At 44.7% G+C, this 20027-nt stretch overlaps 1 protein-coding gene across 1 annotated transcript in view; it reads left to right on the forward strand.

The window, feature by feature from the left end:
* The first annotated feature begins 274 nt into the window (after nt 1-274).
* Nucleotides 275-20027, forward strand: part of gli3 (GLI family zinc finger 3) — a 74458-nt gene continuing 54705 nt past the window's right edge. The window contains exons 1-2 of the mRNA XM_035654012.1: nt 275-442; nt 17610-17855. Of these exons, the coding sequence (XP_035509905.1) occupies nt 310-442; nt 17610-17855 (379 nt within the window). The 5' untranslated portion in view covers nt 275-309. The remainder of the gene's footprint in view (nt 443-17609; nt 17856-20027) is intronic.

Below are 20027 nucleotides of genomic sequence, written 5' to 3' on the forward strand. Positions count from 1 at the left end.
GGGAGGATTGGTTCTGAAGTTTTTGCTCACAAGGTTCTCAGTGTTGAAATCTTTTCTTGAGGCAGTCTATTGTTGCAATGTTTAACTTAGATCAAACAAGAAACTGTTATCTTTAAACTCAACGCACAAATCAAACCAATAATTTTCTTCGGTAGGACACTTTAAAAACAAAAAAATGCATAAAACTTATCTCACGAGGTGATTCGTCTCATCTTATGTGTTTCATGTCTTTGCATTCACCCGTCCTCTCTACCTTGTCCTCCACCAGTTATCCCGTCTCGATGAGGTGTTGAGGAATGAGAAATCGCCATGGAAACCCAGTCCCATGCCAGTTCAGCAGCTGAGAAGAAGAAGAGGGTGGAGACCATTGTGGCGACCAAGGGCTCATCAGCACGCAATGACATCAGTGAGAAGGCGGTGGCCTCTAGCACCACCTCAAACGGTAAGCGTTACCTCTAAATGAACACTCAGCTGCTGTTAATGTAAATATAATTATGGTCTTTTGGAATCCACCCCATTTTGAAGATATGGGTCCATTAGTCAGCCAGTTGAGTAATGTGAGCATGGAGAACCAAAACCATGGGGGAATGCGATCTCGATAGGAGATTGGCAGAGATAAAAATAGCTACATAGATGATATTCAGGTGTTTTTTCACCTGAGACAGTTAAAATATAAAGATAAATAATAATACATTTTCATAACATATGTATCCACATGTCTTAAAACAAATTTCCAGCCACAACTTGCCAAATGTCTTTTTGGTTTCTGGTGACCTGCTGATCTTGCGTAGTCCTCCATCTCAGGATCATTTATGCGTTGAGAAATACAACGTTCTTTGTGCAGGCTCAGGTCGGACACATCTGTTCATCAGACTTCATCGCTAACCCGTGGATAAACAGGACATTATATCACAAGTTTCGTCTTTTTTCTAAATTTAGCTAAACTCACAAAGACTAAGTACTGATGTATTCCAGACCTCTGTGAGACGGTGGTTTGGTTACCATACGTCACCTGTTATTACTCAACATACTTGAGCATCGGGGCCACTGACCTATTGTGGACCAAGGAATGTTTTTTGAGCTTATGTTCTCATTACTTTAAGATGAAATTAACCCACTCCCAAAAAACATGATTTAACGATTTAGACTCGCACAGATCCTTGCTTACATTACTTATGTTTACTTTTCCCCCTATTCTTGCGGTTCACAGTGAGTCACATACAACCCTCACTGGTAGCAAAACTTTGGCATGTTTACATAGCAATGTCTTCAACACATGCCATTAAAAGTTGCGTGGAGCTTACAGTTCACTAAGCCTGTCGCCATTCAGCCTTTCATTCTCAATTCAGATGCTGGAATGAGGAATATTAGATGCCATTTTCTTTTTTGGCTGGAGAACCCTGGAGCATCAAGCTAAAGTCATAACAAAACCAAAGTTGAGATCACCACGGCCTAAAGCTGCAGCTGTGCTCATTAGCAGTGAGAGGATCTGGAAGTTTTTTGGGTGTGGATTGTTGGCTCTAGTAGTTGGTGGCCTGAGTTTTCTGTCGCCCCCCCTCGACTCTGCTGATCAACCTGATCAGCTGTGAACAGGAGACAAACAAAAGGGTAAATACATTGCTTACTCCCCATATGGGAGTTATCACAGGAAGTGGGTAAGGTAATGCATCCTAAAGCATCTTGGGAACACTCTCACTCTTACTTATTCCCAGATGGCCAGCACTGTTTTATTAATTAAAGGGACAGCAAGGAAGAAAAAAAAAAAGGTTTGTTGTGGAAAAAGCATGGATGTAATTTAGCTGCGTGATTGTGGATTTTTCTTCGTAATGTGCTGGTAATTACAGCTCTGAACAGCATAAGGTTTGTCTTGAAAACCTTGCTGAGGATTCTCCTACACTGACTCAGCCACGTCAGAAGATACACTACAGCTTTAAGCAATGTTGCACTCCCTAAAATACAGTAGTCTCATAATTCACTCGACGAAGGGAGGGATGATATGTATCTGCAGAGAAAGGTCCCTTTTAGATCCCAATCTCTCGCTTGGAATCAGAAGATGGCTTACACATTCTTTGTGTTGTTATAATTACAGCACATTCCCAAGTTGCCCCCAGAACTCATAACCTCTTATCAGGTGTAACCCTACACTCGCCTCAACTTTAACCCCCGTAGCCCCTGCCCGACCGCCTCCATCCAAACAAAAGGTAATTGTGAGCAGCTGTGGAACCCCAGTGACTGGTTCTTCTTAGGAAGGCCCGGCAGAAATATTTCCCCCCTTCAAGCAGAGTAGCGGCCCCTGATCTGAGCGCAGCGGAAACCCCGTGGTGCGCCCTGCAACAGCGTGCTACGATAAGTTGTGAAAAGTGGAAAGTAAGTAGGGGGTAGCAGGTGGAGTGGACATAGCGGATGTTTGACTTGGTTCTTCCAAAGCAGTTTATGCTACTGAGGAGTACAGCCTTTTTCTGCGATTGGGAACAGCTTGCAAACAGGTATTGATCGGATCTTGTAGCTGTTGCATTAGGCACTTTTGTCTGGACACCGATTTAGCACTAAAATCTTCACTTTACATACACTACAGGGATAATTCAACTTAACCTCCTCCTCCTCCACTCTGTCATACCCTCTTGTCCCTAGTGTGTAAGTTTTGTCCAAGTTGAGCAGGCCCAGTGTAATTATTGAGTCCTGGTAGAGCGTTCCCACATGGTTGGCTAAATGGTGGCTTCATCCTGTGTGCCATTCATCTCCGTGCCCCCTCCTCTTGCACTGACAGCTCAAAAGAGCCGACTGTGCCACAACAATGCTGTGATTGGTGCTCTTTAGGAGGGAATCGGGGGGGTGCTCTCCCCTCCCACCCTCATCATTCGGCAGGTGGACCACAAAGTCCCCTGATTCTTTTGTTGGGTCCCGAGCTAAAAAAAAAAAAAAAAGATGTTCATGCTCCTTGCCTGAATAAATCCTGTCGTCATGGGATAATTTGCTTTGGGAAAAAACAGGGTGTGTGTGCTAAAGGATTGGTTATTTGCAAAGGAGAAAAAGAAGGTGGAAAAAGTTTCTGGTTGGCTGGACTTTTATGATATGGGTGCTGCTGGTGTTAGTGTAAGTGAGGATGAGAATTGAGAAATGGGGAGGAGAACAACTGGACACAGTTCAGAAAAGTGTCTAGTAATGGTGTTTTAACATGACAGAGCCTCTGTAAAGCAGGTTATGAAGTGCGTGAGTTGGGACCTTTTAATGGTCATGCTTTAAAAGGCCAAGAGCAAGGGTCTCAGAGGCAAACAAGTTAAGCCTTAAAGGGCAACAAATGTTAGGCTTTCGTGTAGGTTAGCAGAGAAATCCCTAAGCAAATGGAGAGCGTGGCTAAAGTGTTTAAAGGAGAAAAAGAACACTTGACTGCTTTGAAAAAAAATCTCCTGATGGGAAGTGAAGGAAGGGGATACGGAGAGCGGGGAACGATAGAGGAAAGTGAGGGCCCCCTTCTTTTAGGCAGCCATTAAATGATCAACAGTAAATAGGAGTTGAATGTCACTGACAGAAATAAAGTTCCCGTTAACAGCGGGGATGGAAAGTAATTTACAGATACGCTGTCCCCGCCATCTTTGTGCCTCCCAGATAAGGTTTCATTTCAGAAACGGATAGGAGACATTTTCACTTACGGGCCCCCATTCTGGGACACCTGTGATAACAGCTTGTGGACCCCTAATTGAAAATGGGTTTCAAAATGGATTTTCACTTTTCTTCCTCCCTCCTCTCCCCCTCCATTCCCTCCCTCCCTCATGACTAACCTACCCCCCTCCTCCTCCACCCCCGTCAACACCCAGCTCCATCCCTTTTTTCCTTGGCGTTGCCTTGTCGTTGGCAGAGGGAGGCAATATTGGAAGGACAGGGGAGGGAGAAAAGAGGAAGGGAGGGAGGCTAGGGGGGAAATGGAGCGTTGGGAGCGGATCATCCCTCAGCCCGTGTCACAGCTATGACAGCCGCGTGATCCGTCTTATTAATGAAATCATTGATCACTTGATGGGACTCATAATCAACTGTTTCTCCACTGTGTCCTGCCCCATCTCCTCCTCCTCCTCCTCCTCCCTCCTCATGCTACCACCTCTGCTTTCCACTTTTTTATCCCTGTTTTTTTCACCCCCCTAAAAGATTAACCACTTTGGCAATGTGATGTTTTTTTTTGTGTGACTGAAGAAAAAAAAAAGATTAATAAATACATAAAATTAACAAGAACACCCAGACACTGCCTGACAAAAAAATGCTGATGAATGATTCAGCATCCGGCAAACTGATGGGGATTTTAAAATGAAGAATTGTAATAAATGTATCAGCTTACTTTCTTAAATTGGCCTTTTCTTTAAGAGGAAAAATTGAATTATTTTAAGAAATGCTTAGTTGTTTGTGCATCACTACTACTAAAATGTGATCTCGGCCGTCTGTATTTGTGCTATATGTATTTCATGGGGACCAGAGGAGGAAGCAGGGGCCCCTCTGTGTTACCCTACTCTGGGCTCTGCCTGTGGGGGCTAATGAGAGAGGACTGATGGAGGGATAAGGGACCTCATGGGAGCTCTGGCTGGCCCACGGGTCAAACAGCACAATGGAGGAGGCGTTATAGAGCCTGACACACAACCCCACACAGGAAAACTGGCTTTTAGTGTCAAAAGACCTCTGTATGGTACATCAATTATACATAGAATACATAAAAACATTATATAAACAGGAATACATTGAAGAAAATAAGTAGACAATATGGCTGTTTTCATGACAGTATTTTAGGTTTTATAAATATATACGTATTAAATATAAAATCTACCTGTAGATCAGGGTTTGTAAAGTCACACTGGCCCCATGTGCACACACAGTTGATGTGCTTTGCCTTCACTGGTGAGCCATAGCCATTTCATGGAACTCTGCACTGAAGGCAATTTCCTGCAGCAGCAGGGGGACAGGCTTTGGCAGAGCCACCTCACAGGGGCCTGAGGCTCAGGATTAGCTTAGCCTCGCTGCTACTCAGGGCGGAGGGGAACCTCAGCTGCCCAGCCCAGTCCAGCCCAGCCTGGCCTCTCTCGTCTGGCACACTTCCGCATGCCCAGATCTGCCTGCATGCTGTGGAGATGCCGCCAGAATTTAGCTGTAGTGGAATTGCATCTTTGTTTTTTTTTTAGTCAGTGATCATGCAACTTGTTTGCCCTGGTGGGTGTGTAGCAAGAACCTCAAACCTCAAAATCAGCTTGCAAAGGAAATTACAATTTTTACAACTTTTTTTGTAGTTTTTCCATTGTTTTTATCATTTATGATAACATTGGACAACTGCTGTGATCTGGGAACGTATTACTAAAATAAAGCCAGATTATTTAAACCACTTTATTTGGATGCATACAATTCGAAGGGAAAACTGGAAAGATGCACAGCAATGGCATATAGCAGGTCGCAGTTGAATAAATGTTTTGCCGGCCTTGGAGTTTTCTTCCCGTTTGTTCACCCGGGAGTTTCTTAAAAACCTGTATGATTGTGTTCCTTGATTGGATTTTCTTTTCAATTAACTTGGTAAGAAAAGTGGTATTTTTCCAATAGAGATGATGCCCAAAACTACAAAAATGATGTGCAAGTTGTATGTTGCAGTTGAATTTCTCTTTAATTTGCACCGTTAATAGACAGCAATCTCAATTCGACATGTCAGTCATAGATTTTTTAATTCTAACAGGTTGTGATAACTCACGCTGGTCACCACAATGGCTCCTCAGAAGAACCTGAGATCATTTTCACTGACACGCTGAGAGCCAGAATGGCCGGGGAGTCAAAGGTCACCCGGGTCAGAGACAAGTCTCCTGACTCACAAAGACAAATCAGTCGGCCCTGTGTGAGAAGATCGGCAGTACATCGACCAGCCTGGCTCTGCTGCATCCCAGCAGCACTGCGGCCCTGCCGGATCTCACTCCTCTCAGAGAGTGAGGCCCAGGGGCGACCAAGGGCCCCATAAACTCATAAACCCATAAAGTGGGGAAACAGTAGTTGATTATTCTACCACTCTGTCCATTTGTCGGTAGGCATCAGTGGCCTCCCTCCTGCCAGGAGGAACAAAGCAGGAGTGTCCTGACCCTGCCAGGAGGATTTATTGTGGTGTGTTCTTGTCCGCGTCCTGTCTGTTTTGTTCGCTTGCTCATGCCTCCTTACCACAGTCGGGTTCTCGTTGAATGGGATGAAGTAGCAACTAGTGACCTTGCCACCGGGGTTGGAGTTTAAGAAAGAATGAATGTATGTAGAAGGACAAGTCCTACTAGTGAGCTGATCTTTTGTATTCTGTATTGTGATTTTATTTACTCATGTTATATGCATGTTAAGACATTTTCTGCTTTTTCATTTTTTAACTTTAACTTGTTTGACACATAAGTGGTACGGGCTTGTGTATAATTAGTTCTCTGTGAAAAGCTAAGAAAGGCAGACAAATAAATCATCATTGGTTATGAATCAAGAAAACTATTTAAGAAAAAGCAAAATGCATAAAAATACTCCTTGTGGTGCATGCACAATGATACTTTAGCTTTTTGTTAATTGGTCAGCCAAATGATAGCATTTTATGAAACCTGTTTTAATATTTATGTCTTTTATGTCACTTCCCCATCAAGTGCATTTTTATTTCTCACATGTTGGCATAGTGGCAACTGTTAAAGTGGTAAATCAATGAAGCTTTTTTAAAGTAGTCATTCAGGGGAATAAGAATTATATTACTAGTTTTAAAGAGACGGCGTGTCGATTTTTTGTTCGGATCATGAAACATACTTATTGTCTGAAAGCGTCCCGTATGTTTCAGACCACTTTCCTCTCTGCTCAAAACTCACTGGATTAAATCAAGACATGCTTTGAGAGAGCGAAAGGCCCTATACCCCCTAATCTCTCTCCCCTGACCTCCACACCCTCTGGGCCTTGACTCTCACCCTTCTCCCTGCTCCCCCTCCCCTTTCCCCGCCCAACTCTCTCCCTTGCAGTGCGAAAGAGGAGCTAGGATCAAAGGCCATAAACCATGGCAGGCAGCAGCTCTCTCCTTTCCATTCTTCCCACCCTCCGGTGCTGCGTACGCATTCTCCCAGGGCTCTCGTAAATAGCTCAGGCTTCAAGTGTGAAAAGAGTTGCCACGATTGGCAGACAGAGCCCAGAAACACATCCGTGCCGGGGCAGCTTGGCCAGTTTTTCTGCCTCTTCCTCCTGGATGGCAGGGGGGTGTCAGTTGATAAGAACCATTTGTTGTCTTGCTTGGATCTGGGGAGGGACAGTGTAATCCCCTCGCCCTGGTCTGTTCGCAGAGCTGGAGGAAAAGAGCAGAGGAGAGGAGGAGGAATTGATTTTCAGAGAGAGGGCATGCGGAGAATTGAACTCAGATGTGTAGAAGAGACAGGGTTTGAAAGAAACATTCTACTTGCGGGGAAACAAATGTCTGTAGCTTACAGCAGAGGGGCCGTGCAATTTGAACTTGAGCAAGTCCTTCTAATGTTAATCAATTGCATAGCTGTCTTTCACCATTCTCTCCCTGCCTCCTCCTCCTCCCCCTGTCCCGAGCCCAACTCAGCCTGGAGGCCTCTTGACAAGCAAGTGGTCCTGTAAAGGCATTTTAATAGGCCATGCCCATTCAGAGGCACCGAGATTAATGCTTGAGCCACATGCACATGCTTTTGCACGGAGACACAAATACACATGCACCTCTCTCAGTCTTTCCTACCCTGCCTGATCTCACCTGGAGCTGTGAGTCTAATGATGTTCGGAGTGTGGGCCTCGCAGCGACAGCTCCAGTCCCGCGGAGATGTGTCTCATGTCAGACTTTGCGCCAGACAGACTCCAATAAGGAAAGGGGGCGGTGGTGGGGTGGGTTGGGTGCAGCTGGAGCAAAGCCAAAACTAAAAGTGCAATTCTCTGAAGGTCTTGTTTTTCCTCTGTGGTATTTACAAAGTGATTGAGCGCATTTTTGAGTGTCATAGAGTATCTCATTACGCTCTTAAAAGCTTTTTATCCATCCACATACGCTAAAATATGTACACATGCATTGCATACTGTAGATACTCAGTTATTCATGCATGCAGACACATAATCTCTCATTTTCTCTCACTTTCCTTGATGGCACCCAACTGTACACAATACTTGTGTGCAGCTGGAGGATGGGCCGTCGTTATTAACTGTTTGGCGACCTCATGACTTCATCTTCGGTGCTGTCAGAGGCGGCCCACATTATGTCTCTGCTCGGCTCAATGGGCTCTTTGTTCTGGCTTGGCTCTGGAGCAGCTCAGCATGGGGCTGCGTGAGTCCAACAGTCCCACTGCGGCTCTGGAGGGAGGGAGAGGGATGGATGGAGAGAGGTAGTGGAGATTTGGAAAAGACATGGGAACTGAGAGAAGACCTGCGAGAATGAAGGATGAGATCAGAAAGTCAGGAGTAGAAAGAGATTAGCGGGAATACGCATGAGATACAGAAGGTGGGATATAGAGAGGTGAAATAGGGGGAATGAAGGATGGAGAGGGAAGAGAACTCTACATGCTACAGGTGAGCCTATAACAGCTGAGTCTTTTACTATGATAATTTTAAACACTGCTCTCCTTCCATCCGACTGATTCATTCCAAAATGAACACCAGATTATGGCAACTTGTCATCTGAGCTGCACCGGCATATCCTTGCGGGGACTGTGGGATTAATGGCAAAGTAATGCAGAGATTAGCGAAGGAGGCGAAAGAGGAGCGAGAGAGTAGGATACGACTGCCGGGTGTGACAGGAGAGGTCATACATAAGGGGAGCTCATTACAGAGAGAGAGGACAGCAACAGTCTGCAGGAGGCAGAGAGACAGGGAGAGACACAAGGGGTAAGGGAATAAGTAAGTGAGGAAAATGGACAGAGCGTCGAAGTAGAAAATATGAGAAAAAGAAAAAGATAGAGCAACGTATCCCATGTATGCAACTGTCACTTTTATAGACTTTTGCATGGTTTTATAGTCAAACCAACACTTGCCGCTCCATTGCCAATTTAATGTCATACTGCTATTTTCTGGCTGTGTCCATTTAAATATTCATAGATGTGGCCAGAGAGTATGTTCCGGACATATTTTCCCCATTGTAAATTGGCTTTAAAAGCTTTTTAAAGAAATACTGTTTCCAGTGTTCCTCAACATAGAAACTTGAGATTCTCCCTGAATGGTTGTTTGATCGGTTATAAACATTACAACGTTGTTTCCATGTTTTTTTCTGTCAGTTTGGTATGACAAATGGCCCTGAAAGTGACCTGTTGGATGTAATAACATGATTCTACAGAGTGTAACTTCTAGCTTCAGCCCCTTGATTAGCAATGCAGGAATTTTAAGCCTCCACGATTGGATGTTTCATGCCCCAGTGCTTTGAAGGCATTGACTTTTTAATCAAAGAATCTATTTTTTTTTACAAGGTAGTTGCTCATCTTTTTCATCTCATACCTGTCCAAAGCCCTCTACTGCCACTTACTTATTTATGGAAAAAAAATACTTCTTTTTGTACTTTTTGAGCCTTCTTCTCTTTCTATTACTTATTGTAAACTTAGTGAGCGTGTAGGGACTCTGGGACACTTGACACGTACTGGCTGATCTAACCTGTGACATACAGTATTATACAAGTCTATCATATCATCCAAAACTACGACTTTCACCCTGTGTTGTCCTTTTTATTGCTCTGCAGAGCCACTTATCTAATCATATAAATAGTCTGGTGCCTTTTCCTTTTCACTACTCACCTCCAACCTCCAGCCCCTTCCCAGCAGACTGTGGTTAAGTCTGTTTGGCCAACATAGCAGATCCTCTAATCTGCAGAGCTTTCTCTGCCTGCAGCAGACACTGTAATGAAGGGGTCCAGGTCTCACCTGTATTTGAAGGGGGATAGGGGTGAATTACACCCTGTTTATTAAGCAGGCACGCCCATTCATATCACACACTAGGGGCGGGTGACTGTCATGTCTGGGATTTTGTTGCAAACATGGCCCAGCCGTCAGCCGTAATGATGATAGGATGTTAGAAGGCAAATGATGATTGATAGGTTTATAAAGGGTTCTTTGTGAGGTTATTTGGCACCTTTTTAGGTCTTGATGGAGAAAAAAAATGTGGAAAATGAACTAATGTTATTTTAGATAATTAATGTGTCAAGCTGTAAAGGCAAAAGTTGATTGAATTAGCATTGGAGTTGTTTTTTTTTAACACCAGGTGACTTAATGTGTGTGCCGAACAGCCCCTCATTGTGGGAGCAGAGTGAAGGAGTCAGTTGAGTTGTGTTATTTTTATGGCATTTGGCTTGTAGTTTGGAATTCTGATTGTCATGCTCTCTGGTAAAAAGGCCTTATGTCCAAATGTGACGGGTTAGAAACTGTAAGCATTACCAGCTGCACCATCAAAGGCCCCGGCGTGCTGTTCATTTAACCCAGATCCGTCACACTTATGTGTAGCCCCTGATTCAACCTGTAATGTAGACATTCAGCAGAAGGCATTAGACTGAGACTAATATAGAGTTATGGATGCAAATTAACTTCCAGCACCTCTCTACCTGTTAAAAGCCAAAGGTTAGTGACTATATTTGAATATGTTTGGCTGGTGTGCTGTTGGAAATTAATATAGATTTACAAAGAAAGACATCATTAGCCACAAATATGACCTACAATTCTGTGCCAACACACAGAGCGTCCATTTCCAGTAAGATGGCTAAATCTTAAATATTTTTCTCTCGCTTTTGGTTCACACTATGCTGGCGTGTGTGACACCTGTTAATGATGATTTTCAAAAATGGTGTGCATAGTGGATAAGATATGAAAACTACATTTGGTTCAATGTCAGTAATTAAAATGATTACATAAGCCTGGTTGGGGAGTGCGTCGTAGTAAAGTTAAGAAGACAGCTTTGCAGTGCAGCATTGTTACTCACCAGCTGGTAACAGGTAGCTTTAATGACATGCATCACATTACTATTTTACCTTACTTCAGTTGTTTGAAGTAAAAGAAGCAGAAAATTATGTAAATAAAAACTACTAAATTGTGCATTCAGCAGGTGATCACAGACAGCAGGAGGGAGCAGAACAAAAGTTGAACGTGAGACCTTGACTAAAGAGTGGACGTAGTCTAAGTGTTGGCTAACATGGCTCCTGAAACAGTTTCACCTCTGTTTACTGAGATCAATAGCAGGTGCGAGAATAGATCAGCAGCAACAGAGCAGGCAGTGAATTAGACAGGCAGATCAGAACATCCACAGGCTAATCACCACAGAAGAGAGGGAAAGAGAGAGAGAGAGAGTCCACTCTGGACTTAGACGTTCACCAGTCATTGATAAAGTGCTTAGCAGCAGGGAAATTAATGAATCCGGCCTGACTGGGAGAGGGGGTTTTGGGGTTGAAGGGGAGGGAGAGCAAGAGGAGGAGGAGGGCTGTTGGGGGTGTGCGGGGGGGTAATCCTGTTCCAGCTAAATGGCTGATCCCTCTCATTCCTCAGATATCAAATGTCAAGAGTTAAATTAGCCTGCTAGCCTCAGATAGGAGTTAACATGCTTTTAAATGGGGCGGGGCATGATGATTCCTGCCCCCTCTGGGATGGTGGGCAGGTGCCTTTGAAGTGTCTAATTATCCAGCTCCTAGTAAGTCCTGGCTAACTATCTTAATGGGGGCCTCTATGCCTCTGTGCAGTGCACACTTATGCACTTAAACACCAGAATGTGTGAATGTGCATTTTAGAAAAAACACATACTTTGTTTGCAGAAGAGTATTTAGGGAAAACAATTCAGCATGGTCATAAAGTTTAAACAATTAAAAGTTAAAGTAAAATAACTTTATGATATCATTCTTCAGTGTAAGGTGGGAAACATCCACAGTGGCATTTTGGATCGTATTTGATGTGCTTGAAATTACTGTATTATTTTTTCTATTTTATCCTAACTGTTGGCTCTGTGTTTCTTTGCTTTGGCTGGATATCCATTTCTCTTGGCGAGCCGTTCCTAATCTGAGTGCCACAGACTTGGTCCGGATCGCTCTGGTGTCAGAAGTGGGATTCCAATGCTGAGGCCCAGTGGAAAGCTGGCCCACTCCGGTCTGGTGGGCAGTGTGCCCAGATTCACCCTAAAAGACCCACTATCCCTAACGGACATAATTCTGCCCTAGTCTGCCCTAGCACACAATCATTTTATATTGTTACAGAGGACAGTATAAATGACTAACAGGTTATGGCTGATCAAAGCTGGCTTGTGACTATCTGAAGCAATGCTAATAAAGTCTATAAGCCAATCAGAACACTAAATGGATTTTTTTTTGTTGCTTTAAAGCTTTGATCAAATGCATCTCTTGGTGTTTGATTCCTCAAAGAATGCGGGCCAAGGTGCCCTTTGAGTGAAAAACCTTAAAAGCCATAACTATCCATGGTCAGAAACGCATCAGTGTGCATTTTAGAGTCAGGGCTTTCAGCCCCTCTCACTGCAATACTCATTCCTCCCTCACAATGTGGCCCTGATGAAACGGTAGTGGGGTTTCGGCTGCTCTATGGTGGGCCTGTGCCCCTAATGGGTGAATAAGGGGTAGCTAGGGGCAGGCGGAGGCTTGGCACGACACAACCCTGCTGTGAGGCTGATTTGAGGTGAGCGCTGGGAAGATGGAAGGCGCCAAGCAGGCTTTGATTTGCCCCTCCCCAGCCCCGGGGCCTGAAGGCTGGGACTGAGAGATGCCGAGCTCTAGGTGCGTCCCAGCAGACCCCTGGCGGCACAGAGAACAGGCTTGGACTGGGGGCTGTCGAGCAGGGGGTTGGGCCGTGAGCTGCCGAGAGCCAAATTGAGATGTGGGAGTCGTTGAATTTGCCTAGATGAATATTGGAGAGGGCATTTGCGGCCGCTGTGTGGGAAATCAGCAGCTGACAATAGACTGCTAACCAGAAGAGGGAACATCCTGACCCGCCCATGTCTCTCTCTGCAATTCGTCCAAACATCAGTCACATGCGGATGGTTAAATAATGTACGCCACAGTTTCACTCTGCAGAGACAGAATCAAACATGACCGCAAAGTTAAAAGGAGTTAACTTTATGTGTGCTGAAGTTCTCCAGGGCTCTGACAAATATTTCGACTGGGGATTGCTAACTATCCTGCCCCCAGATATGAGGCTAATAACCTGATTCTGCCTTCTGACATTTAGAAGATTTGTTTGTCAAGGAGTTTCGCGAATGTCACCCTTTTTAGGCAGATACAGGCATCTCCATTAGGACTCGGTAACCTTCACATAATGCAGAACTGAACTCTGTTGTGGGGAAGGCACCCAGCTCCTTGTGGCACAGAGCCCGTCAGCCAAGAAGTTGATCAGAAAAATACCTCACACAATTGCAGTAATCCCCTGTGCTCTTGTTGTGTTGGGTTTGGTGGAGTTTGAGCGGTCTCTCTCTCCCTCGTCTTTCAGCCTGCGCTAATCGTGAATGATTCCCTCTGTCTATAGCGCCAATGCCAGGGCCGGTGAATCAGGTACATAAGCCTAAGCCGCTTGGAGAGGTGCTCTTATTAAACTCTAGCCAGCTGCTGGAATTTTTCTTCCCCCTCTCATTGTTAATTGGGGAGTCTTGAGTCTTTCCCGGGAGTTGATTTGCAAGAGAAAGAAAAAAAGGAGCAAGAGATTATTGCACAGGAGGAGAGGAGCTTTGAAGAAATGTTTTGTGATTTCACTGTATATCCTCCACTCCTCTCCTCCTTGTTCACTCTCCATGTGCTCCCCAGCCAAAACCTGTTTGTGCCACTGACAACAGTGCTTTGAGAAGTTCGAAGGTGGAACACAGCGTATGTCTGGCTTTGGCTCAGAGGTACAACAACACCTCCTCTGATGTTTAGGCTTTTAGGAAAGGCAGTAACGGGGGCAGGGAAAGAGCTACAATGTGCAATGGCCCTTTGTGCACCCCTGAAACATACATGTCCTAGCTTTAGAGACTCCTGACTGTCTGAGTTCAGGCTGGAGGGCAAATCAGATGCTTGAGAGTCGTGGACAGATTGGCATGTGGAGGAACAGCAATCCTTGTTCTTAACCTCTGCCTCTAGAAAATACCTTCAAAAACAACAAGCCAAGGGTTTTGTTTCACTTTTCATTTCTTTGAATTGGCTGGGAACCCTTAACTTAAGCCCCCCCTTGTCCCAGAGCCCAACTCTCAGAGGAATTGGCCCCACTCCATATCTCATTATCTCTTTTAAAATTTCATTTTGTCATTGCATCCACGCTCTCTTTTATGCCGCCATATTAAAGGCCATGCATAGGGTTTTCTCTGAAGGTATTCGTACCAGTTTTACAATAGAGACTCCAGACAAGGGGAAAAAAGGGAGAAACCTGGGCTTTAGGATTTAATGAGTGGCTTGCTGGGGGTGAAAGAAGGATAGAAAGCAAGTGAGGGAGAGCAAGAGAGAGTGCATTTGTAGAGGGTTAGAGAGAGAGAGAGAGGGGGGGGAGTAGTAAGGGAGGAAGAATGCAGGAATGGAGGACCAGGTACCATAATAGTGGCAGAGAAAGCTCCTGAAATACTAGAGCTGGGGCGTGTGCTCTGATCAGGACGGCAGTGAGCACAATTACCTTCTTTTCAAATCCTTCAGTGACACTGCGGGAGGAAGGAGGACTTTGAAACTTGAAAGGCAGGAGCTCGCTTTCAACCTCAAACGCGAGCAGGAAAGGGCTCTGAAATTTGTTCAGTGCTCCCCATCCACCATTAGCTTGTTTCTTCCTCTCGCCTCCAGGCATTTAAGCGCTTTTTGAAAAGATGTTAAGAAATTCAATCACCATAGAGAGAGAGTGGGATAGTTCTTTTTTCTGTTTTTTTGAGAGGCATGCTTTCCTCTGGTCCACAGAGGACGGGCCTGCTGCTTTTGTATTGGGCTGAATAGACCTGCAAACTGGTAGAGGACTGGATGTGGCAACCATGGGAAAAGAGAGGGAAATAAAAGAGGAATGGAAAATGAGGGAGGGAAAAAGGGAAAGGGTCTGGATGGATGGTCAGAGTTAGAGAAGTGTTGCAGGGTTGAACTTTTCAAAGTTGCATGTGTTTACCTGTGTCTGCTCTGTCTTCATTAGCCCATTTTTTGACAGATACTTGACATGTTATAAGGATACAAAAGGTTTCCACCAGCAGTTACAAGCAGCACAGAAGAGAAACCTTACTTGAGACTTCTGGTTATTTTCCACCAGTACGAGGAGTCAATTGACCCTTGTGCTGCTGAGTGTTTGTTTAACCATTTAAGGTGCTATAAACTGAAGTAATGAAGCCCCTTAAGGTGGTATATAGTAGAATGATGAACCCCCCTGTGGGCTTTCCATGGTGACTGGAGGGGGATGGTGGGGCTGTGACACTGCTGTGATTGAACTATTAGACGCTTGACCTCCCTTGGAGGAGAGAGACATATCTGAATAGAAGGGGGGGTCACTGGAGAAAGAGAAAAAAAAGAAAGAAAGAACAAGAAAGATGGAGGAAGAAAGTGAAACAGACAAATTAAAATAGTGAAAAAAATTCTAAAGTAAGCAGTTGAGTCTCCTTAGTAGTTTTTCATATGCTTGGCAGAAGATGTTTTAGGCCAGTTTTCAGTGCCCAGTGGCCTCCTAACTGCTACACCATCTAAGGCCCTAGTGATGAATCTATTTATACAACATCAAATATCTGTATGAAAGTAAGAAAAAGAGCTCATAAATATGGAGACAGTTTTTACTTTCCCAGATGTAATGCTAGACTTTGTGGATGTGAAAGAGCTGAGAGTACACAGTGGAAGCCTGTGCTACACACAGCTACATGCTCTAGTAGTAGCAGTGCTTGCTCCCAGCATAGTTTACAGTCTCGACTTATTTCAATCCATGTCAGGAGATGAACCCAATTCTGAAATCCCTTTATGTTAATATTGCGCTTTGCAAGAGCAGACCTATTAATCCAGCTTTAACCGTATAAGTGCCATTATTCCCTTAATAAGATCACTGGCTGTGCAGTATAGGATTAAATACTTATATCATAACTGACACTGTCATTTCCTGCGGATGAGAGTGGCTTGCCTCTCTGGCTGTCAGTTCCGCGTTAAGAATCCTTGAATCTGTTGCCAGTGCTGCGTCGATGCACGGCTAGCCCGAACACTGGTAATGGATGTGGGAGAGTAAGGGGAATAAAAGCGGGACCCGTGGGTTGCTACCCTGCTCTCTCTTCGCCTCTCTCAATCTCATTCTCTTTTTCAGTTTTTCTCTCTTAACCTCCCCCTTTCTGATCACTTCTCTTCTTCTGTGAAGTGGTACAGCATTATGGCGGTCCTCTTCAGTGCTTAAGGTAGTGCTCTTTAATCTGGCCCACTCTTCTGTTCTTAATTGGCAGTGGGACGCTGTTGGGTTGTAGTGCATAGTGGGGGAGCCTTGCACCGCCATGCTGCTAATACTACAGAACCTCTGGTGCTGGCAAAGACAAATTTTGGCAGGTTCTCAGTGAGCGACATTAACGCAAGAAAGAGCACTGGTCTGTACTGATGACCAACACCTTCAATGGTGAAATAATAACCATAATAATAATAAAATAATAATTATTATTTAATCATAAATAATTGCACATAACCAGGGTTGAACATGAAGCATATTCACAGCAGCAGCTGATCAAAGAGTCAGGGCCTTAATGAAGACTAGACCAGACTGTATGGATTGGACTGAACAAAACTCTGGGTAAAAAGTAAAGGGTCTCAGAAATCTTAGTAAAGAGCACAAAGTACAAAACATTTTTAGGCATCTAGCCTAGACGCTATCTATGCTATGCCAGTTACTGAGTTAGTCTTTATAGTATCGTACTACAGAAAAGACTAATACCAGGTCAGGAGGCTAGCTGCCCCTTATACATGTCAGTTCAGAGGTCAGGCCAAAGGTCAATGGTCTTGTCTTTCTGGTGTAGCTCAGCCCATGAACTCAACTCTACATATATCCTCTTTAACCAGCATGACAAGAGGCTTTCTCCACTGCTCCTAATTTTGCCCTCAGTGTAAGAAAGATTTAGTTTGAGAACAGAGAGGAAGAGTGGGGAGAAGGAGCAAACAAGAGAATGAGGGAGGGTGGGGTTGATACAACCCATGACGCTGGTTAATGGGCAGCTTGGAATGTAGGCGGAAAGCCTGCGTTGCCTCCTCCATGGGAATCCATTTCTTTATAAAAAGAACAGACAGAGCTGAATTTAAGAACAGACTATTGGGAAACACTGCCTGAACTGTGTGAAATGAAGAGGTTGGGATTTTTTCATCCATGGTGTCCATTTGCTAATACAAGTCTGCCTCTGAACTCCCACATCTGGCACCGTGGAAGGCAAACCCTGGCAGATTTACACCTATAATGCCCCAGTAGGTTTCATGTGTACAAAGCTGATCTCCTGCTCCTCCCTCTAACCGCGTCGTCTACGTGAACTGACTTCCTCACAATGTGTATGGGTGTTCAGAATGTGTTCAGCTGTGTGTGTGAGGGTGGATGTGTATGAGACATAACCAGGGAGGGAGAGAGATTCTCACATCTGCTCCCAACTTTTAGTCTTATATCTCCTTATTGTAAATGTGCAGTTTATTGTTTTCCCCCTCCAGTCTTTTAACAGAAGATTTTTTCTTTTCTCTTTCTGTCTGTCTACCCTTGCAGAGGACGAAAGTTCAGGGACGCCTTACCACCGTGAGAGGCGCAATGCTATCAGCTCCCAGGCCCCGACGCCCGGCGCCCGTGACAGAAACATAAGCGAGGAGCCCTCCACCTCCACAGAAGAACGTCCCTCCCTTCTCAAGAAGGAGCTTCATGGTTCCCTGCCCCACCTGGCTGACCATGCCCTGCCGTACCGAGGCACTCTGTTCACTATGGACCCTCGCAATGGCTACCTAGAGTCACACTATCGTAAGTCCACTAGCCACAAAATAGTTGGTATTATTTATTTTTAAGGTTGAAAACTTAGTAAAGAAACTACGCAGCTCAAGGACATGTTTGTAGCTCTCCAAACACTGAGGCCAAGTTTGTCTCTTTACTGTAGGTGAGAGGCAGGACTGCCAGATGCTTGATTAAGTCTGACAGATTAGCCTCTCTCTTGTGCTCGCTCTTGCCTCTGCACACACACACACACACTGACGTACACGCTCACGCTCACACACACACACACATATTTGTGAACACATGCACGCACACTTGTCTTGTTTTGTGCCTGGGAAGTTAGTATGGGGAACGGCCAGCGTAGCTTCTTAATTCCCTCATTAGGGGCCTGTCTGAACACAGTACTGCGCTTTCTCTCATCAACACACACTTCAAAGCCCCAAAGCAGTGCCGAGTCAAACCTCACCACCCCCTACTCTGCCTCTCTCTCTCTCTCTTTCTCTCTCTCTCACCGCCTTCTCTCATACAGTCCCACAGAGAGAGAGAGAGAAAAAGGGAGAGAGACTAATGGAGATGAAGCCTGAGAGATTGAGGTGAAGGGAGAGCTCTGGCTTGAGTGAGATACTGAAGATAATTTGAAAAAAAGGTGAGATAGACAGTAGTAGTTAGATGAAAGCGAAGTTGTGTGTGTATGTGGAAAGAGAGAACAGGAGATAGATGATTGGGGAGTAAGAGGCTGATTAGGAGGTTAATTCAGCGGCCACTGTAGCCAGGACTAAGCCTGCAGACAAGGATTTGATGTGATAGCTTGTTTAGTTTGGTTAAATTGGCTCTGAATTGGGGCAGACAGAGTGGGACAGAGGGATTTTAATCCAGTGGCAGTAATGAAAAGTCCAGTGGACCCCAACCTTATACTGTAACTCTATTTATTCAGCCACTTTATTAGTTACTGCTCCTTCGTACTTGGGTGCCAGAGAGTCACCAAGGTGCCTCTTTAAGGGAAAGGTTACTTAAAACCAGGTAATGGTGCTGTGGACAGGACCCTCGAGGGCAGAACATTACTGCCCATTACATCCTGACCTAACTCAGCAACACTGCCACTTCTCATTTTATGTATGTGTGTGGGTATGTGTGAAGGAGCTCTGGAGGTTCCAGACCACTGAAGCCTTGGGGTAGAAGTGTGGGGAGAGAGGGGGTGGGGGTGGGTCACTCTGAGGCTTGGGGTCATGTGGAAAAGTCACAGTCTGAAATGGAGAGTTCAAAAGCAGCAGGAAAAGTCAAAAGGGCCGTAGAGCTTCAAGAGGCTTTCTTTGTACATTGGGACTCAAGAGGCTGGAAGACTGCAATCATATGAGGCAGAGTAGACTACAGAACAGTAATGCTTGCTGGGAAGCTGTAGGCATGATGCACATAGATTTTATTCTCCTTCTGCGCTACTTCTTCCACAGTTTGATATAGAAGTCCATATAAAAGTGACGGCATGTAAATCAACATGAAGCTACTCAGCAGCATTTTTGTAATTATTTATTAATTAAGCCACAATGTAAAAAAATGTGCCAGTTGCAGCTTCTTAAATATGAGGAGTTGCAGCTTTTCTCCTTTTGATATCATTATGAATTGAACATCAATTTGGAGATGTCACCTTGGATGTGGACCATTTTTCTTCATTTTGTAGACAAAATGTTAGAATAATCTTTAATGAAAATGTCAGTGTCGGTACAAGAATTACACAAATAAAATTGAGAAAAAAGGGAAAAACACCAATAAGGATGAAAAATAACACAAATTTTGACCTAAAACCCAGCCTGAATGGCTTGTAGTGTTTTTCATTGATGTTTCTCTGTCAATTCTCTGATCCCGACTCTGCTCAGGAAGACTTATGATCTGAGATGAGAGCATAGCTGTGTAAAACACCTCCTCCTGGCCCCAGGTGTCGAGGACATGGGGTGTCCCTAAAGGCAGCAGTCCCATTCTGTCTGATTGAACCCAGTACCAGAGCTCAATCCCCATGAGCTCCAGCGGTCTGAGGGTCAGCAGAACGAAAAGGGTTCCCCTAAAACCTCCGCTTCCCCTCCCTTTCTCAGGCTGCTTTGAACCAGAAGCCTGTAGAGTCTGTCGCCACTCCTGTGCCACAAGGTGTAAAAAACCACGGGCTCCTGTTCTGGTTTCTGGTTCCATACACATGTGAGCACACACACACAC

The sequence above is a fragment of the Morone saxatilis genome, unplaced genomic scaffold (genome assembly GCF_004916995.1).
Source record: "Morone saxatilis isolate NCDOM2014 unplaced genomic scaffold, NCSU_SB_2.0 Contig0, whole genome shotgun sequence".
In the NCBI taxonomy this organism is placed as follows: Eukaryota; Metazoa; Chordata; class Actinopteri; family Moronidae; genus Morone; species Morone saxatilis.